Source organism: Penicillium cataractarum, assembly GCF_028827025.1.
Source record: "Penicillium cataractarum strain IBT 29864 chromosome Unknown utg000007l, whole genome shotgun sequence".
Lineage (NCBI taxonomy): Eukaryota > Fungi > Ascomycota > Eurotiomycetes > Eurotiales > Aspergillaceae > Penicillium > Penicillium cataractarum.
The window spans coordinates 2,819,875-2,839,410 of record NW_026622743.1 but is presented as its reverse complement, the minus strand read 5'-3'; the positions used below and the strand labels follow the sequence as shown (position 1 = coordinate 2,839,410).

At 49.7% G+C, this 19,536-nt stretch overlaps 7 protein-coding genes across 7 annotated transcripts; 2 read left to right on the top strand and 5 right to left on the bottom strand.

The window, feature by feature from the left end:
- Positions 1-512: 512 nt before the first annotated feature.
- Positions 513-1,844, bottom strand: N7496_008588 (MOSC domain protein; the record flags this gene model as incomplete). The annotated part of the gene is made up of 1 exon (XM_056701507.1): positions 513-1,844. One exon carries the CDS (start codon positions 1,842-1,844, stop codon positions 513-515), a length of 1,332 nt encoding a protein of 443 aa, XP_056553570.1.
- A 398-nt stretch (positions 1,845-2,242) lies between these two features.
- On the bottom strand, positions 2,243-4,081 carry N7496_008587 (serine hydroxymethyltransferase; the record flags this gene model as incomplete). The annotated part of the gene is made up of 5 exons (XM_056701506.1): positions 2,243-3,387; positions 3,447-3,584; positions 3,659-3,752; positions 3,810-3,866; positions 3,938-4,081. 5 exons carry the CDS (start codon positions 4,079-4,081, stop codon positions 2,243-2,245), a joined length of 1,578 nt encoding a protein of 525 aa, XP_056553569.1.
- Positions 4,082-5,859: 1,778 nt separating this feature from the next.
- N7496_008586 (uncharacterized protein) lies at positions 5,860-8,011 on the top strand (the record flags this gene model as incomplete). The annotated part of the gene is made up of 8 exons (XM_056701505.1): positions 5,860-5,983; positions 6,066-6,285; positions 6,339-6,403; positions 6,488-6,608; positions 6,675-7,098; positions 7,163-7,293; positions 7,378-7,714; positions 7,772-8,011. 8 exons carry the CDS (start codon positions 5,860-5,862, stop codon positions 8,009-8,011), a joined length of 1,662 nt encoding a protein of 553 aa, XP_056553568.1.
- Positions 8,012-9,339: 1,328 nt separating this feature from the next.
- N7496_008585 (C2H2-type zinc finger protein) lies at positions 9,340-10,186 on the top strand (the record flags this gene model as incomplete). The annotated part of the gene is made up of 2 exons (XM_056701504.1): positions 9,340-9,591; positions 9,665-10,186. 2 exons carry the CDS (start codon positions 9,340-9,342, stop codon positions 10,184-10,186), a joined length of 774 nt encoding a protein of 257 aa, XP_056553567.1.
- An 842-nt stretch (positions 10,187-11,028) lies between these two features.
- N7496_008584 (putative GPI anchored protein) lies at positions 11,029-11,715 on the bottom strand (the record flags this gene model as incomplete). The annotated part of the gene is made up of 3 exons (XM_056701503.1): positions 11,029-11,245; positions 11,303-11,382; positions 11,566-11,715. 3 exons carry the CDS (start codon positions 11,713-11,715, stop codon positions 11,029-11,031), a joined length of 447 nt encoding a protein of 148 aa, XP_056553566.1.
- Positions 11,716-14,290: 2,575 nt separating this feature from the next.
- Positions 14,291-15,982, bottom strand: N7496_008583 (uncharacterized protein; the record flags this gene model as incomplete). Its single annotated transcript, XM_056701502.1, has 2 exons — positions 14,291-15,682; positions 15,857-15,982. 2 exons carry the CDS (start codon positions 15,980-15,982, stop codon positions 14,291-14,293), a joined length of 1,518 nt encoding a protein of 505 aa, XP_056553565.1.
- A 1,582-nt stretch (positions 15,983-17,564) lies between these two features.
- N7496_008582 (uncharacterized protein) lies at positions 17,565-18,347 on the bottom strand (the record flags this gene model as incomplete). Its single annotated transcript, XM_056701501.1, has 1 exon — positions 17,565-18,347. One exon carries the CDS (start codon positions 18,345-18,347, stop codon positions 17,565-17,567), a length of 783 nt encoding a protein of 260 aa, XP_056553564.1.
- Positions 18,348-19,536: the final 1,189 nt, after the last annotated feature.

Genomic DNA, 19,536 nt, shown 5'->3' with positions numbered 1-19,536 from the left:
CCGTATAATCTTGCTTCGGTAACGGGAGCGTGCGACTAATTTGAGGTTGACTGAATGTGATGGATGGTTTCTGTTTCCTGGGATGAACATCAACAGGCCAGGATCACTCGAGCGCGGTGTACCCCCCATAGATCTGAAGATTGTGGGAGCTGAATTGCCTGTCTTTGAAGTAGCTGATAGCGTTCGATTGGGAAGTTCAAAGACTGTATTAAACGTGAGGAGGTCGGGCATTTGAGGTGATCTCATTTTCCGTCGCGGGTATAGATGTTCCTCAGTCCTGAAGTTCGGCTATCTTCTCGGAGCCTAATGAAACATTGAAAATCCTTCCAAATACATCTTTTACATAATCATTAGCTGAGATTAAACCCAACTGAATTCATACAATCAAATATACAAGTTCTTTTTCTCAACGTCCAAACCCAGTCATCAATAGCGTTCTATGCTACTCAAGCCATCCACCAATCTCTAATTCGTCAACCCCGGCCAATCTATACATCACAGTCAGTATTACATCAAACCAACCACGCCACCTTCTTCTTAGACTCACCAGTAACAGTATGCTCCTCCGACCTCCTCGAAACCCTCACCCCATCACCAACCTTAACAACCTCCCCAGCCCCCTCCCTCCCAAGAAACGAATACCGCCCAAAAACAGGACTAAACTTAGCCCCCTTATCCACCCTCCGATCCTTCATAAGCTTCTTCAACACACTCCCACTCTCCCCAATACCCATCTTCCCCGTCGAAAAGTCCACATTCAAGCTCTGACATCGGACACAGTTCCCCGTCAATAACAGTCTCACCGTCGAACTGGTAGGGCTATTTCCAACCTCCAACTCCGCCCAAAAGTCCTCCTCGAATGCAGTCTCTGCACCCGAAATGACAATATTCGGCCGAAACTTGGTCAAATCAACCTCCTCCTCCCCAGCCAACCGTCCCGATACATTCTCAACGGAGGTCTGAGAAATAACCAAGAAAGGCGCACAATCCGCAAACCCGATTCGTGCTTCATGGCGTCTCGTCACGAAGATATTCACCGCACTCCACAATAGTCCCAGCGCCAGGACTGTAACACCGATAGTCGATGCAGGCATTTTGCCATCTTCAATCCGGGTATGACACCAACTCACAGCGTTGAGAACTAGATATCCCAGAGAAAACGGTACGAGCCATCGGTCGAGTATCTTGTTGCCGTGGCCGTTACCCGGGAGCACGAGTTCCTGTTTCCAGATACTCCACCAGGACTCTTTATTGCGTTTAGCGGGGGCGAGTGTACCAAGGACACTGCGCGTGTTACCACCCAGATACGCCAGTACAACGGGGTATCCGAAACACGCGCTGAACCAGTCATTATATCTGGATCCCATATCATAGCCCGTCGTCGGACTCTGGTGCATCATCACCGTGAAAGCCTTTAAATTCTTCGTCTCCGGTTCAAGTGGGATTTCCAGACATTTGGAACCCTGGCTTTCGATTTGGCTTTCGCGTTGATCTCCCAACTCGAATGCATCACCTTCACGCCCGTCGCTGTCCAAAGGCGGGTTATACGTCACAACCACCTTCCCAGTATCACCACCCGTCTTAGCTTCCTCAATCGCCGTCTGAAAGAGTCCCATTTCGGGATACTCGGGGATATGCATATTCTCCAGCGCTTGGGGCCCCCCATTTTCGCCGGGGACCACTTTTAGGAGCATGAAGCGTCTGTCATAGCGGAAACCCAGGTTTGTGAGTTCGCCTGAAGTGACTTTTGTTGGTCGTAGGGATTTGATGGGGTATATGTAGAGCTGGGAGGAGGTCTGGTTAGTCACTGATTCTGGCGAGGTGGTTGGATGGTTTTGCTCCATTGGGGAGTAGAGGGGAGTCCTACCTGGCTGATTTGCATTTTGAAGAGAAGACACAATGAAGGTGTGTGCTGGAGGGGTTCTTGATTATACGAAGAGGTGCTGTCGGATTGCAAAAAGCAAGCTTGCGAGCTGCAGTTCATAAATGGGGTGACGGTCGTTTCTCCGCACGGAGAAGGTCTTATCACCGCGCTTATCGGTTATCGGTTATCCGATCCGAGGCCAATTTGAGTTTGCCCTGCATAGTGCACAGGCCATAAACAGACAGATCTAGTTAATCTATGCGAGGATAATTTTTGAATGTTAAAAAGTCTTTGAATCATATTTCGTGTTGAACCATGGCTGGGGGGAATGTACACAAGTATAAAAAGGAAATGAGCTATAAAAAAGAAAAAAAAAGTCTACTGGTCCTTGGCCCAAGGCAGGCTGAATGTGCCCACCCAGTCCTCAACTTCTTGCCTCAACAAAACAATCTCAGAGACCTCCTCACCCTCACCCAGGTAGTCGAAGAAGGCCTTCAGGGTACCGGGGTTCTTGACACCGCGGGCCTGCGCCTGCTCACGGGCAACCTTGTCCAACTTCTGGGTCAGGATCACGACACGGTCAACAATGTCGGCGACACGACGGAAGTCCTCGGGCTGGAAACCGCGAGAGGTCATGGCGGGGGTACCCAGACGCAGACCGCCGGGCTTGAGGGCAGACTTGTCACCGGGGACGGTGTTCTTGTTGCTAGCAACACCGCACAGCTCGAGGACGCGCTCGACACGGGCACCGTCAACACCACGGTTCTTCAGGTCGACCAGCACCAGGTGGTTATCGGTGCCGCCAGAGACAATGTTGTAGCCGAGGCCACCGTTGCTGGTGGACTCGCCGAGACGCTCGGCAAGAGCCTGGGAGTTGGCAAGCACGGTCTTTTGGTATTCGTGGAACTCGGGAGACTGAGCCTGCTTCAAGGCGACGGACAGAGCAGTGATGGTGTGGTTGTGGGGGCCACCCTGGTGGCCGGGGAAGACGGACATGTTGATAGGGTTCTCCAAATCGTACATCTCCTTGTTGCCCTTCTTATCGGTGCGACGGACGCCCTTGCGGTAGAAGATCATGGCGCCGCGGGGTCCGCGCAGAGACTTGTGGGTAGTGGTGGTGACGATATCGGAGTAGGGGAAGGGAGAGGGCAGGACATCAGCGGCAACGAGACCGGAGATGTGGGCCATATCAGAGAGGAGGTAGGCACCGACGGAGTCGGCGATCTCGCGCATGCGAGGGTAGTCGATCAGACGGCTGTAGGCAGACGTGCCCGCCACGATCAGCTTAGGGCGGTACAGCAGAGCCTGCTTCTCGAGAGCGTCATAGTCAATCAGGCCGGTTGACTCGTCCAGGCGGTATGGCAAGGTCTCGAAGTACTTGGAGATAGCAGAGATCTTCTTGGTGGGGGTCTGGTAACCGTGCGACAGGTGGCCACCGTGGGGCAGATCCAAACCCATCAGGCGATCGTGAGTGTTGAGAACGGCAGAGTAAGCCATGAGGTTAGCGGGGGAGCCGGACAGGGCTGTGGTCGTGTTAGTGATGCTGAGTTGCATTGTTTGGAGGGATATAGTGGCACCATACGCTGAACGTTCACACCCCATTCCTCGGGGTTGAGACGGAAGGTCTCAAGAGCGCGCTCCTGGCACAAGCGCTCAGATGCATCAATGTGTTCGTTTCCACCATAGTAACGGGCGCCGGGGTATCCCTCGGAGTACTTGTCTATATATGCGATTAGGATCCCGAGGCTATGTACCGAGGAGGTCGAGCGGGGAAGGAAGAGTTCTGGCACATACTCTGCATCACACTGCCTAGGGCATCGAGGACGGCTTGCGAGGTGAAGTTCTCGGAGGGGATCAGGTTGATGAAGTGCTTTTGGCGGGTTTTCTCCTAGAATTGGTCTCAGCGGGTTGTCCTGGAGGATGCCCCAAATCTCACATGACGTACCTTCTCGAGGATGTTGAAGACGGTAGGGTCGGAGTCCTTCAGAGAGGAAGACAGGAGCTGGAGACCATGTCAGCTTAATCAGTCCAAGGCATTGGAGCCCCATTGAGGCTGCAAGAGTATTCTCCCACCTTCTGCTGCGCATCCCGACTCGACGAGGACACTCCCCGCACGGAGATGGCGCGAGGCACGAAAGCACGGGTGGACACGGGCACGGGCGTGCGGAGTGCTCCCAAGGAGACGCGAGCGAGGCGCCCACAACGAGAGAAAGACATGATGAAGGACGACCGAAAAAAAGAGACACGATATCCAACCAGAGGCTCGGATCGGAAGGCGTTTCTTTTATAAAAGCGAAAGTCGTGACTCCGGCGGTGGGCAGCTGGATGGTTCTCCGTTGCCCGCGGAAAGCGGGAAAACGAGACTATTCCCGAACGGGCCTCACCGCCTGGTCCGTGCGCCCGCGGCTGTTTTTCTTCTTCGCACACAATTTCTCTTCTCCTTTTCTTCTTCACACAACTAAATCCAAGATGAAGAGATGGCGTTCTGTCTGCGTCAGCACTCGTCGGTGATGGCCTGACCTCGTGTTGGGCTGTCGCTGGACGGGCGCTGCTGAGAAGGTCCCGCGCCCATTCACCATCCAAATAGGGATCAGTTTACCATCGGATTGGACGCGTTGTGTACGGTTTGTGAGCGAGTCTCCAGCCGAGGGGGGGGAGGGAGAAATCGGGTGGAACAGATGGAGGCATGCGGCATACCAGCTCTGATGGGAAGCGCATTGCTTGGATTGATCGGATGATCAGCCTGGTGCTGAACTGTGATCAGGATCTGCTCCCTAGTTGCAATGCCTGTCTCTGTTTCGAGTCTCCCGGTCGCAGTGCTCCGAGTCGGCTTGATGTGTCATTACTCGAAGTCGCTGTTTAAACCAGATTTACTATGTAGATTTCCAATTCAATGATGATCTTTCATATTTCCAACTTGTTCAAGTATTCCTCATAGTGCCTGCATAATAGTAGCTCCTCTCGCATGCTATCCATTAAATTAGCTATGCACCGGTCACAGCCCTTGTGAAGCCGTAAAGCTTTGAGCTTGGCGTATCTTCGGAGGCCCGTCGGTAAAGGCGGCCCGTTCCCCTATCTTTGGCCTGCAGCCTTAGCTCAACCTTAGCTATCTCGGACCGCTCCTTTAAATCGAAGCTTAATCATGATACGTGACAATGCAGGGTCTTTGCACCCTCATTTCTATTTTACATTCTTGTTTCAAATCTTGTATAGCCTTTTTAATCGCCTTCTCCTTTTGACTTGAAATATATAGACACCACTCAACAGGAATATCCTCGGGATCACCACCAAATCAAGTCACTCCTATCTTTGCATATAGATCACCACAATTAATACAAATACCTCTGGCGCAAGGCTGATAATAGCTTGCGACAACCACACATATCTCACACTGGGAGATCTGAATCACATTTAAGGCGAGGCATAGTACATACAGTACCCACGTCCAGCCGATCGCAACCCACAACATCCAAGATCCGCATCTTGTATCACCGGAGAGTCCCATATACTCCATAAGTAAAACCATTAATTTACCTACAAGGCACGCCTGATAATAAGCAAAGCTGGTACAGGAGTTATGTCTTACGCACCCTCCACAAGCAAGGAGTTGCATGATCGTCATGGTAAAATTGAGCGGCTCCGTCGATCAAAGATCTGATGACGCTAACCTGCCCACATTATCCGGATTCTCCAGCTATCTCATTCGAATGTTTATCCAGATATTACATCGTTTGGTATTTGTGTGTTACTGGCTAGGCATGGTGTACGCGATGCGATGGCGTGGAATCATAGACGTGGTATCTACCATGGAGATTGACCGTTTGCATTTCCGAATGCAGCCGGGTTTCGTAACGTGCACGCAATATTCCCTTCATTTATGAGAGCTTTTCCTGCTTCACTCAGAAGGAAAGATTCAACTTTTATTTCGCGTCGCGACTTTTTATTCTCAGTGTTCGTAAATTTTATTACCGACACTTATCCGGTCGGTCAATATCATGGGCGCGAATGAGAATGAGATTTCGTTTGATGCCTCGGCGTCGGAATCCGGGACGGTCGTTAATCATGAGGAAGGGAAGCCTTTGAAGAAGAGTAAATTGCTCTTGGCTGTTTTGTATTTTGGTACGTGCTCTTGAAAGTTACCTTTTGCTCTGAGCTCCATCAATCATCGTCGTACTCATCGAATGACTCCCATGCTGAATAGGCACATTCCTCGGTATATCTGACGAGTTCTTCGTCCTCACCACCTCTCGCCAAATCGCCGAGTCATTCCACCAAGGTGCAGCCGGGTCATGGCTTTTTGTCGGGTACAATCTTGGCTATTCCATGGCACTGCCGATATACGGTCGACTTTATGAGGTCCTAGGTCAACGGAAAACTTTCCTTATTGCATACGCTTCTTATGGCGTGGGATGCATTGTATCGTATGAAGTTGAGCATACCCCAGTACTTGACGACTCATATCTGACTTTGACAGAGGCACTCCCCATGAGTTCTATGCAATCGTCGCCGGTCGGTTCCTGGTGGGCGCTGGCGCTTCGGGTATGCTGGACCTGGCTTCGGTGGCACTCAACGGTATCTCTACTGCCCCTTTTGGCATTGCTTAATCTAACATCTCCTTCTTAGATATTGCCTCCATTCGTGAGGTTGCCGTTTTCCGAAGCCACCTTATGGTTGTGATGTTGGTAGGCGCCGTCAGTGGAGGCCCGCTCGGTGCGATTCTCGCCGGAACGATAGGATGGAGATGGTGAGTCAAGAATTCCATTCAACATGAAGGATCACAAGATATTGATCAGGTTTCTTCTTTCTATAGGTCATTCCTAGTCCACATCCCTTTCGTGGTCCTTTGTGCAATCGTCGTTTTCTTCAAACTACGACCCAAAAACAGCCAGCCCGCGGCCGAGACCTCCAGCGACGAGGAACGCAATATTGAGAAGAAAGAGGAGACCCCCAAAGCTCCACGTCCACCACTCGACATCCCAGGTATCATCACGCTTAGCTGCGCGATCCTCTGTTTCGTCATCCTTGTTGAGATGCTCGAGGACCTTGACGCGGTGAAGAGGCACATCGGCCTTATCGTTGGACTTGGAGTCGGATTCGTCGTCTTTACTGCGACTTTCATCTCTATTGAGGTGTTTTGGGCGAAGAATCCCGTGATTCCACTTCATCTTCTCAAGACTACACAGGTTGGGCTCGTTTGGGGGACTACATTTTTCATGCAGATGGGGAATTACGGTGTATGCATGGCATTCATTAAATCTCGCTTGGAAGCAGAGTCCACTGAAGCTAATTTTCTTATAGTTTGTAGCAAGCATTGCCCCCTATTTTGCCCGAGTACACGGCTTAACGACGATTGAGACTGGGCTATGTCTCGGTCCTACAGCAGTTGGCGCTGCAGCGGGGAGCGTATTGACTGGGATGCTTGTCAAAAGGTAATTCATCATGACATGAGCTGTGATGAGTACCTGAACAGGCACATGGCTATTTCATCATCGCGATGCTGACAATTCTTACAGAAGCGGAAAGCACAGAGTATGGGCGATAGTTGGTCTCTCTACAGCGCTCATGAGTTTCGCATTAATCCTTCCTCGGTGGTCACTATTCGAACAGCACATGTGGGAGTTGTTCTACTCGTTCTTCTTCTCGTGGGGACTCGGAATGACTCTCTCCGCGCAATTCGTCGGGTTGAGTGCCAGTACCCCGGAAGAATATGCGGCCACCTCGATCACATCCTACTATCTTTTCCAACAAGCTGGAACTATGATTGGGATTACCATGACTACGGTTCTCCAACATCTCGTTTTTAAAGAGAAACTCGAGTCGACAATTGGCGAAAGCCCCGAAGACCTGAAGGTGAGATAAATGCCTGAATTCTATCGAGAAGTGTGAAACTGACAATTTGGCTCCCAGAAAATCGATCACATCCTAGACAATGTCGATTACTCGCGATCACTTCCCAAGCCGCTGCTTAGAGCTGTCAACAAAGATTTTAGAGAAAGCTACATGGTGCTTATTCGTATGTTTCCAGACCTCTTCACCAGCTCCGAAAAAGGTCCCGAATACGCTAACAGAACTATTACAGTGTTTGTCATGGCCACTGTGGCAATATCGCTACTGCTGGTGTTGAGACAGAAGAACATCACCATTTGATACACACACCACCAACCATAACCATGTTCTAAAAAGACATTCTTAATGATTTCGGGTTTACTCTGGAGCAAAACAAACTAAACCAAAGCCATATGAGCTGTACATAAATCTTGATAGATTATTAGAAGCCAGAGTCTTTGTCGAGATTTGGATTGTGAGACCATAAAGTGCCAAGCTTCGTCGACAGCGATGAAGATTTTGCCCCAATAGACGGCCGAAAAAATCTCGAGGCGTGTGGTGCTACCTTTGAATTATCTTCCCAACTCAATATACGTGGTCTCGAGTACATGCGAGGCGTTGGGAGGGATAATTTTGACAGACAGCATCGTTGGGCCATTCCACTAAGCTGGACGCAAGATCGGCATATCTGAGGAGCTATTTCTAACCGCATACACATGATATCTCCCCAAGAATTAAAATTAATAAATTTGACACCACCATGAATCGAACCCGCGACCTTCACGTCCCCTATATACTTCATCAAAATGCTCTATCGCCATCCCACAATGCCGAAGTACATAACTACTCTCCGGGACCACACCTACTAAACAATCCCCCTTTACACCACTAGAATACCTTTAAAATATTTTATTTTAGATCCAGAATAGAAGATTCAAAGGAGATCTATCTAGTAAATAAAAGAAAATACAAATAAAAGAAGAAATCGGCGAGCGGGGGGTTTAGCCGCTCGCCCACTCTCCCCCTAGGGTGTGCCCGGTCATCCGTGGAGCGATGCTCGACATCGGATACCAGTCGACCATATTTCCCCTCAATTTTCCTTCACAGAGGCACACCCTTAGCCAACCAGGTGACGCAAACCTGGCTGACCAACTAGGCCATATGAGGGGGAGATTACCTGGAAGACTTGGAAGTTGGTGATAACCCTTAAAACGCTTAATCCCTCTACGCCTTACTCGACACATCAACATCCTTAACCATAACCTGGCGTCGAGATTTGACCGCGGAACATAGTCTGGAGCTTTACGTATATTGTGATAGCTCGAATCCCGCGTTTCGACTATCTTCCCCACTGAACCCCCTTATTCTAACCTCGATTCTTCATCGCCCATTTTCTATCCCCAACTTCTGTCAAGCGCAACCTCGCAGCTTCATCCTCAAACCCAACCCCGACTATATTGCTCCTCCCAAATCCAAAACTCGCCCACACATCATGCCCGAGTGTGCAAGCTGCGACGAGACCTTCGGCCACCAAGCTGACTGCGACAACCACATGAACTCCTATAGCCACTGGGCTGAATGCGAAACCTGTCCTCGCAACTTCCGCTCCCACCGTGCGTGCAACCAGCACATGAACATGCAACCAGCACATGAACACATTGAACCACTGGGCCCCGACCTTCGACTGCGAAACATGCAGCCGCGAATTCAACTCGCAGAACGCGGCTAATCAGCATATGAATGCGACCAACCACTGGGCACCGCGGATTGAATGCGAGACGTGTAATGATATGTTTCAAACTCAGAGTGCTGCGGATCAGCATATGAGTGAATACGGGCATTACCGGAATTACTGCAAGCCTTGTGGGAGGCGCTTCAATAATGAAAATAATCTACGCGCGGTATGTCTCGCCCATCCGAGCATGCGAGAATATAGAGCCTTATCAACTAACCATACCCTCCTCTCATCTCTAGCATCTCAACTCCCGAATCCACCGCGGCACAGAAATATCATGCCCCTTCTGTAAAGCCCGCTTCGTCTCTACCAGCGGTGTCTCGCACCACCTCGAAACATCCTCCTGCCCACAAGCCCAATCCCTAAACCGAACCTCCATAGCCCAAATGGTCCGCCGCGCCGATCCACACGGGATAATCACAAACAAGTTCATCGAATACCCGGACCACGACGAAGGAACCTATACCGCAACGAGGGCCGCGTATAACGGACAAGCATGGGAATGCTACATCTGCCATCGCCAACTCGCCTCATCGAATGGACTGAATCAACATGCGAATTCACCGGTGCATCAACAGAGTATTTATCATTGTCCGAATCAGGGACGGAATTGCACGAAGCAGTTTGTTTCGTTGGCCGGGTTTTTTAATCATTTGGAGAGTGAGTCTTGTGGGTTTATCCGGTTTGAGAATGTACAGGCTGCGCAGAGACAGTTGACGGATGCTATGGCTGGGAGGAGGATGATTGCGGGGGTGTTTTGAATTTAAGACGGTGCCTTTTTGAGGGTTTGACTACTCGCACGACAAGGTTGGCCTAGTATTATTGGTAATTATACAAAGTCTCCTGGGTCCATTAGTATGTATGGCTGAAGGGAATTCAACTCGTTCCCGGTGTTTTGGATTCGCTGGAAGTCTCTTCTGGGCATTTAAAATGTAGAGCTTGCCGGGTCCATCGGTTTGAGCAGGTTTTATTATAGCCTAAGTATTTGTAAGATGGAGGATGATGGAGACTAATATATTCTGACAATGATTGAACTACTCTCGGGTATACGACCTGACCGGCTTGGGCATGTCGAGAACTGATGCTCGCAAAGCCAGCTACAACTACGTAACCCGTCAAGCCTCGATGAGCCTTGAATAGAAACGAGTCAACAATCAAAGAAACAGTATGTCCAGTCAGATACTACACAAATACAAAGCAACGGAACTCGGATTTAAAGAATCGTCATAGTCACAATAAAGAAAGACATAAATGACCCATATGGATCGATTATGTATTATCTACTAAGACATAGACAAAAAAAAGACATGTACATTCAGAGAATCGAATCAATAATAGATAAGAAAAAAAATTGATAAAGAGTAACCCCAGCTGAAAAAGAAGCACAAAAAAGAATCCCATACCCCGAGGTTTCCCGAATGAAAAAAAAAATAAAACGCCTGGCTTGGGAATACAAGCGGCCAACCACACCGCCATAACCCGGATCTATACAGCAGATAGAACCAGATTATGTTGCAATGAGGAAAGGCAACATGCACCCATCACCGTGCATACGAATCCCGTAACCACATCACACTGCTAGAGAGAGCAAGGAAGCTCACGCTTACAGTAGGAGGGCGACGGCACCGAACACGGCAGCCAGACCGGCACCAGCACCAGTGGCAGCGTTAATAGCACCAGCGTTGAAGGCGGGCTGGGAGGCAGCAGGGGTCGAGACAGCAGTACCAGTAGCACCAGCACCGGAGGGAACCAAGGGGGTAGAAGAGGGAGCGGTGCTGGCGGAGACCACGGGGGTGGTGGGGAGAGGGGTGGAGGAGGAGCTGTAGATGGGATGTTAGAAGGCGTTGGTATTATAGGATTCGGGTGTTAGTGCTTACCACTTGTTGCACTGGGTCACGGTCTGGGTGATCAGAGGGCGGGTAACGGTGAAGGAGCCAGTCATGGTGATGTGGCCGGGCTGGAAGAGAGTTAGTAATGCGATCGACATAGATGTTGAGGGGATGTAGACTAGGCGCAGGATGTGCGATATCAGATGGAATGTGGGGGAGAGTCGAGTCGAGATATCTTCGATCGCCAACTCGACCCCATCCGTCGCATCCGCATAATGCGCATCCGCACCGCATCTGGGATAACAACGTACGGTAGAGATGCTGTAGGTGGAACCACCGTGGACGATGGAGGTAGCCTCAGGGCAGTAGGTGGTGTAAGCGGTGACGGTCTCAGTGACAGCGTCGCTGGCGACAACACCAGCAGCCAGGGCGGCAACAACAGCGGCGAAGGAGAAACGCATTTTGACTGGAATGTTGAGAATTCGAGGAATGTTCCTGAAGAGAGAAAAGTCTGTGAAGACGGAGATTGATCTGACACGTCGGAAAAGAATGTAGTTGGGTTTCTTGAAAAGAATGTACTCGGTTGAGAAGACTGAACCGGGGTGTGTGGTAAGAGAGCGTGTGGGATGGGAAAGGGAGGGGATTGGGGGGGGAAGAGAGTGTTTATAGGGGAAGAGAGTGCCGTGGTCGACTTCAGGTACCCGTGCGACTTAAAGTGACTAGCGCAGGGCAAGAAAAGGGGGCCTATAGGGTGGTGCTCATTAGAGTTGGTCCGTGGAATTATGGGGGAAATTACATCGGCTGGGCAGTTGGAGGAGTTTTACCTGAAGAGTGGATCTTGATGGATCCTCTAGACCAATCAGACTCATTAGACCTCCCGCCCAGTCTTGGTCCCCCGTGGCATTATCCTTTTTATCTCTCGCTATCTCCACGTTCCCACAGAAACCCAGTGGTGGACTTGGCCCGCTCCTGAGGATCCTTGCCGTTCTGAGAGGAGGATGCGAGGGTGAAATTGTCTGGTCTGGTCGGGCAGAGAAGGTCTAGGCCAGCTTCTGCAAGGTCTAGTCAGTGTTGGCCGGAGATTGTCGTGGGTATATCCTTAGATCAAAGATCTATGTATAGAACATTTCTATAGACGTAAACAATCAAACAGTCTTCTCTTCCATACTCCGGAGAATTCAATTAAACCCTTGGCCTGATTATTATGACTGACCCTGACCCTGCACAGATACACCAGAGGCGTCGTTTGCCAGCTCAATTCGAGTATTTCGACCGACCCGCCCCATCGCCATTCGATCGGGGCCACAACGGATCCAATGGGTCCAATGGGGCTATCTTTTCCGCTTTTCACTCTCCACGAGAAACACTGCCATTGGCTCAAATCAGGGACCAGGTCCACTGGAAAATCGAGGAGATTTGAAGAATCGCGGTGTGGGGGGCTCTGACATGTTCGTAGTTCATCCTGACTCAACCGTAAGGGACGGTGTGCGTTGGATGTGCATCATGTATGATGAAGTCACGTATGACGAGAGTCGATCATGTGGGGAACTCGGTTGAATAGCAGATGCATTGAAATTGATGCCTCGGTTTAAGGTACCTTTCATTGTTGTAGTAGTTGAAGCTGCAAGAAGATCGAATAGTAAGATCCAGGGCGTGACCAGGCACGTGTGAGGTGGACGATAAGCGCCAATTGCTCAAAACTTATTTTCGAAGGCAGAAGGTCCGGCAGAATTCACATGACCTACACAAGAGAAAAGACAACGAAGGGGGATAGTTAAATCGGTACTACAGTCATAGCGTCACCCTGGCCTAAAAGAAGAAGGCATCAGGGCAAAGGCGGCTATGGAAGCGGTCGATAAACTGACCAATTATGGGGTTTCAGCAACTGGCGTTTATCGTCCGGTGCAGGAAACAGGCAACAAAGAACCATATAGATCCTCCAACCTCAAAATCAACATTCAACATTCAACATCTTCTATTAACATCACCTCCACACTCTCCTTCGCACTCTCCATGACAACACAATTCCCCCTCTTCCCTTCCCTCCCCCAGAACTCCGTCTCCAAATCTGGCGTCTCGCCCTAACAACCACCTGGTCCTGCACAACCCTCAAACGCCTCCGCTACCAACAAGACGCAACAATCGGCACCCACCCCCACAAATCCATCTCCCAATCCTGCACCGAAGCCCGAAGCATCCAAACCCAAACCTTCACCCAAATCGACCGTCTGGGCTGGTTCAATTTCCCCCGCCACCTGCTCTTCCTGAGAGCCCTCGGCGGCGGGAGACCCGGTCCACCACGTCGCCTCGAAGCCCGACGCTCGCTAGCGCATAATGTCCAGCATATCGTGGTGAATCCGCATAGCCAGACGCAGATGTACTCGGTGCTTGAGCATTTGGGCAAGGTTTCGCCGAATTTGAGAAGTGTGGTTGTTGTGGGACCGTGGTTTTTGCCTGATGATACGGATGTGTATGATTCGGTACGGGACTGGATAGCCCCGTATGAGGATTGGGGGGAGGTTTTTTCTGCTTCGCCTACGGAGGTGGATTTGGATATATTAATTAATTCGATTGAGGCTGGGGAGGGGGGTGATGAGTGTCGTCTTGCGCATGGTTTGTCGGTGGAGGAGTACAGGGCCAGACTTGATAAGGCTGTGCGACGGTTGCCGGATCCGTTGCCGGATCGGCTGAGATTTATTGATAATTTGTATTGGAGGACGAGGAGGATGTTGGATACCGTGGTGGCGATTTTACAGAATGGGTATTCTACGCCGCCGAAGTTGTACTTGCAGACGGTTGAGCAGATGCGGACTTCGAGGAAGAAGGTAGGGAGTCGTCAACTTAAACGGAAGAGGTAGACACGGGTCGGGACAATGGTCAAGACGTAAACGAAGGGAAGATGAAATTCTATGATTGGATATATATCATCAACATCATAGCATGTCCACGCATGACCAGCACGAGGTGACATGACTGCGCTCCCGAAAACAAGCAACGAAATATAACTTATCACTTGAATGTGACAAGGAAGAAAGTCTATCGCGAGCCCAAACCATGGTGCTTGACACACAAACTCGCCAGCAAAAGGATCGAAACCGAGCCCGCCAAGAGCACAAACAACGCCTGTGGGAAAACCCCAATAGTAACGCTATACGTCGCATTCAACGCCGTAGGAATCGTGATCCTCCCAATCGCATGCATAAAGCTCAACATCCCCAACAAATGCCCCGAATGCTCACTCGGCACATGCGCCGTCAAACTCGACGTCAACAACGGCGTAACCGGATTCCCGCACGCAAAGATCAACGAGCAGAAGATGAACCACACCGGAGACCGCGTCAGAGCTACACCCGCATACCCGAGAATCTGCAGGCTCAGACTAGTGCGAATAGCACCGAGTTCGCCAGTATTGAACACGGTTGAGTGTGTGCGGTTCCGTTTTCGACGAATCTGTCGACGAACAACGGACATGATCACCGGGAAAAGGACGACCAGCACTAGGATACTCCACGTATTGACGAGCGCCATGTAAAAGCTCTGTGTCGTGGGTCTCCAATGGAATAGATATGACGAGTACGCCATCTGCAGCGGTGGGAGGCAGGTCATGACGCCAAAGACGAATTGTTCGATAATCGCTAGAATAACTAGATTGGCGCGCCGGTTCACACTGCATTCCCAGAGTGACTTGCACGAGGAGTAAACTTGTTGTAAAGGATTTTCCCGTGTACGTGAGTTGTCGAGGTTTATCCTCGTTTCGTCATTCGATCGCGCCCAGCGCGACTCGGGTAAGACGAATATGGCAAGGATTGTTAGAAGGAGGTAACAGGCGAAAGAAATCCAGTACACGCCTTCGAAGGAATTTATCCACGCAATCAGGATACCCGCAATTAACGGACCAGCCGCCTGTGCGAGCGATGTACATGCTTGGATATAGCTGAATAGCGTGGCACGTTCACGCGGACTCGATAAATCGGTGATGTACGCCTGTGACGCCGCGATAGCCGTGATATACGTGCCACCTAGCCCTTCAAGTGCATACCCGACTAGTATCCAGCGTACATCGATCGCATCCGGGTATCGCAAGATAAGAAGCATCACGGCATTGTAGAGGAGGATACCCGTCGTACTAAGGGCTAGAATTGGTTTACGCCCGACGCGATCGGAGAGAGACCCCAGGATTGGGGCAGTGATGGCTGAGAGAATTCCCGCCGTGAATTGGCAATAGACGATTAGTCGGGAGATATCTGCTTGTGCGTTTTTATCACCTAGGCAAAGCTCGAGTTCTTCCATGAGTGAGAGGTCTGGTCGGGAATTGCTGGGCGCGTATCGCTGGTGGCAGACTAGGGCTAGGCTGGCGTTGAATTCGGGGACCACGAAGGTGCCGCCACTCATGGCGAACATGCCCCAGAATAGGATTATCCATGCTGACTAGCCGTAGGAGAAGTTGTCAGTTTACCACTTGCAGTTGAAGTTGAGTTTGCCCGTAAGATGGGAAATCTATCCTTCGCTCGTCGCTGACTGTGAATATTCCAAGTGGATAACCCCCGCGATAAACTGAGCAGATGAAAGTCACACAAGAAGGAAAAGAGGAGATAAGCATACCGAAGGATCACGAAATGACTTAGACTTCCGGGTCGTGCCGTGCTCGTGGTCATGGTCATGGCCATCGCTGCACTGGTCTTCTGGTAGCAACGGATCCTCCTCGTTCTCTAATCGACCATGAGGCATGGTTTCAGCCGGGCGCGCAGTGCGAGTGAGATTCCTCGTGGCCATACAAGACACCTATTATACAAACAAGCGACACGGTCGGAATATGTATCCGGCGCAGGACGAATGGGGCCAGGAGAAGAACTCGAATTCCAGGGAGATCAAAGGGTTAAGTATGGATTACCAAACTCGACTAGCATTTTACCCGCGAATGAAAGCTCCAGTCCAAGCCCTTCATTTCTTCACAAACTCGTCCTTCTTGGACTAGGACAAAACCGTTGGAATGCACGCGACGTGTCCACCTGCAGAGCGTCCGCAGTAGCTGCAGGTCATGTTGCACAAAGGCCGCGCCAGGCGAGCCATCCTTCAGCCCAACGGGAGACTGGAAGATAGGGACGAGGTGTACACTAGCGGTCAGCATGGTACAGTCGCTGCGGGGATAACCCTGCAAGTTGCAGGGTCGAGCGTTGGAGCGAAAGGGCCCGATCGCGAAAGAGATAACCGTTTGCTCTTGGGAAATATTCGGAGATCGAAGTGGAGGAGATCTGGTGGTTCGTTTTGCGGGCGCGGATTGGAGGGGAGACACCAGACTAAACCACGTTCCGAGCCTAGTCCGCCCGTGAAGATCTGTTATTGGTAGCGATCTTCGAATTGGGCTTGTTTCGTGCGACTTTGTCGATATGAATGATGGCGTCATGAATCTTTTCTTGCCGGGTTGGCTGGCTGGGCGAGCGTTGGAAATGCCTAAATTAAGAAGTGGATGAGTTTGAGCCGCAAAAGCAAAAACGTCCACCGTGGATGTACCACATGGACAAACAGGCATGTGGCCTGGTGTCTCGGGCCTGAGATTTGCAGGCCTTGACCACCATATTATCGCAACGTGTTTGCCTTGAGATCTGTGAACGTGTAAATAGGAAGGGATTACCGAGATATTGGCTGTTGTCCTTCACAGCTGATACACACCCCGCAGGTTCGCTGTGAACTGGTAAAACCGCGCATCTGATCGGGCTAAACTATAAAATTGTATCATGGGGAAATGGTGGAGGCCTTCCTTTCTTTCGACCCGAGTTTCACTCATACTAATATTCAGGTCTCGTGGCTGTATACTCTGATAATATACGAAATTGGAAGATTTAGATTACTGTCAAGTGAGCTACGATACCTAAAAAGGGATTCTGGCTGCCCATGAGCTTGCTGCTACATTGCCATTATTGGAATTAAGGCACATCTGGTCTAGTCTCATATTTTGAAACATCAATAGACAGTCTATGTAGTCTCTGGTGGGAGAATTCTTTTGACGTGAAAGATTGTATCTTTATAAATAAATATTGTTGCAAAACAAAGCCGAACGATGCATAGACACGAACAGATTCAAGACAAGAAGCGAAACAAAACACAAAACACAAAGCAAAACTCCAAGTATGACTTCAAGACACAATAGCACCAATACCATGCAACCATCAACAAAGAAATAAACGAATGATCAAAATGTGTATTAGGAAAGGGAAGTCCAAAGCAATAAACTCCACAGATGAATCATCCCTACCTTGAGCAGACCAGTAAGCAGAAACCCAACAGAAAGATTATACTAACCTCGAACAGATCAGATATCCGCAATCTTGAAATGCATATGCGCACTAATCCCATCCCAACTACTCACAGTGTTAATGCGAGGAATCCATTTCGTACCTCGTTGGAACCCACCCAACACCATATACGCCACCATCTTACCAATGCGAGTAGCCAACAAAGCATCATACTCAGGAGTCGCATACTCCCAAGTCCGCCACCAATCCTCCGAGAATTCAAGATGGTCGCCATGAATCTCACCTGACAGGAAACTGATCGTATCATCATTCACAACATTGGTGACAATAACGTGTTGAAGCGTGTCAATCAGACAGTCAGTTTCATAAAACGCCAAACTAACCTCAGACATGTGATGCACGTTTTCAGCCCGCCGGTGCATATCCTCGATAATGAGTACCCGAGGACCAACGAAACCCCGCCACGAAAAATGCATGGACATGACATCGAAATTTCGGTATGGAGAGTTGGTATGGTTCTCTGTGGTTGCGGCGAGTTCGAGGTGGTGGAAGATATTGGCATAATCACGGTCCGTGGGGTTTGCTTGGACAATTTCGATTGTATAGTGATGTTCGAGGTTCTGGATGGTTATTGAGTTTCGTGTAATCGGACAATTGGGCTTATTGGGAAGGTCGATCCACCGTCGGAGTTCGGCTCCTGCTCTTTGTCGTGCACCGTATCTCATGATTTGTCCTGCTGGTAGTTCTGCAGGGGGTCCGTCAGAAGTTGGATCATAGCTTCCATCTGATGCGTTAGCAGGGTGATCGATGCTCTTGGGAATCCACCAGTGATTGGTCATCTTGAACAATTGATGGGAAATGCTGAAGAGATATTTGATATTGAATGGATGGAGAATTGCAGCTTGAATGCTTGAATAGAATGAAGATGTGATGAGTGATGTATTGAAAGTGTCCTCATGTTGAGAATCCAGGGAGTTTATAAACCGAAGTGCTAAATATGGCAGCAATTGACTCTTTATTCGACATTTGACGTGCTCGTTTCAGCATCAAGCTAAATCTTTGTTATGGACTACGTTCTGAACTACGGGTGTACAAAGGATTAGGTAGAGATCTAGGGCATGACAACAAAGATAAAGAACTCCACACAATGCACACTCAATAAAACAAAGGCCCTCGAAGGGAATATTGAATCTCATCTAGGAAGAAAGTAGCTCTCAAACAATGGAAACTGCCATGAATCCTTGTTTCGAGATCTTATTTTAGCTCACTAGTATACGCCTCGTGGTTTCTGAAACACCTACTACCAGACTTGAAGAACAATCAAGCGAGTCCAAACATTGGAATACACCGCAACACTAGTCAAACATAGATTCAATGCCGAAAAATGCTACTCTTGCTGTCTGAAGCGTCATTTTTACCAAAATCTCAAACATCGGGCTCGTACGTGATCTTCTTTTGCTGACAATTTCTATATACTAGCAGTCGGATTACAAGAGTCGGAGGAACTGATCGAGCAACTATAAACTATTTATTAACTTTATGGTGTTCCTTTCCCCACCTCCAGCCAAGACTTTTCTCGATATTCGTCCCCGAACAAAGAGGGAGGGCGAATGGCCGGAATCTTTGTAGCCTTTCTACATGCTTGTTAATAGGACGATCTGTCAAAGAAATAGGAAGCCCTCGCCAGGTGATAAATAAGCTATGACTTGCTCAATAAGGGACCTGTAGGAGCAGCTTCAAATAGCGTGTACGAACACCCTGGCCGTGCTCTTCGACGCTGGTGCCAGTGCATCGATGAGACTAGTGGGCGCTGTACCAAACGGTAGCCTGGAGGCATGGTATCCGACAGTTGTTCATCTCTTTTTTATTCATGTCCTTGAGTACACAGGTAGCATGTACACAGGTAGCATGCATTGAAAGTTCACCCACAGCCACCCTCCACTTTCTACAACCACTGTTACTAGCTTAGCTACTGTCGATCCCCCATCTGTTCCGAAGTGCGGGGAAAGTCTAGTCGGTTCCATTTGA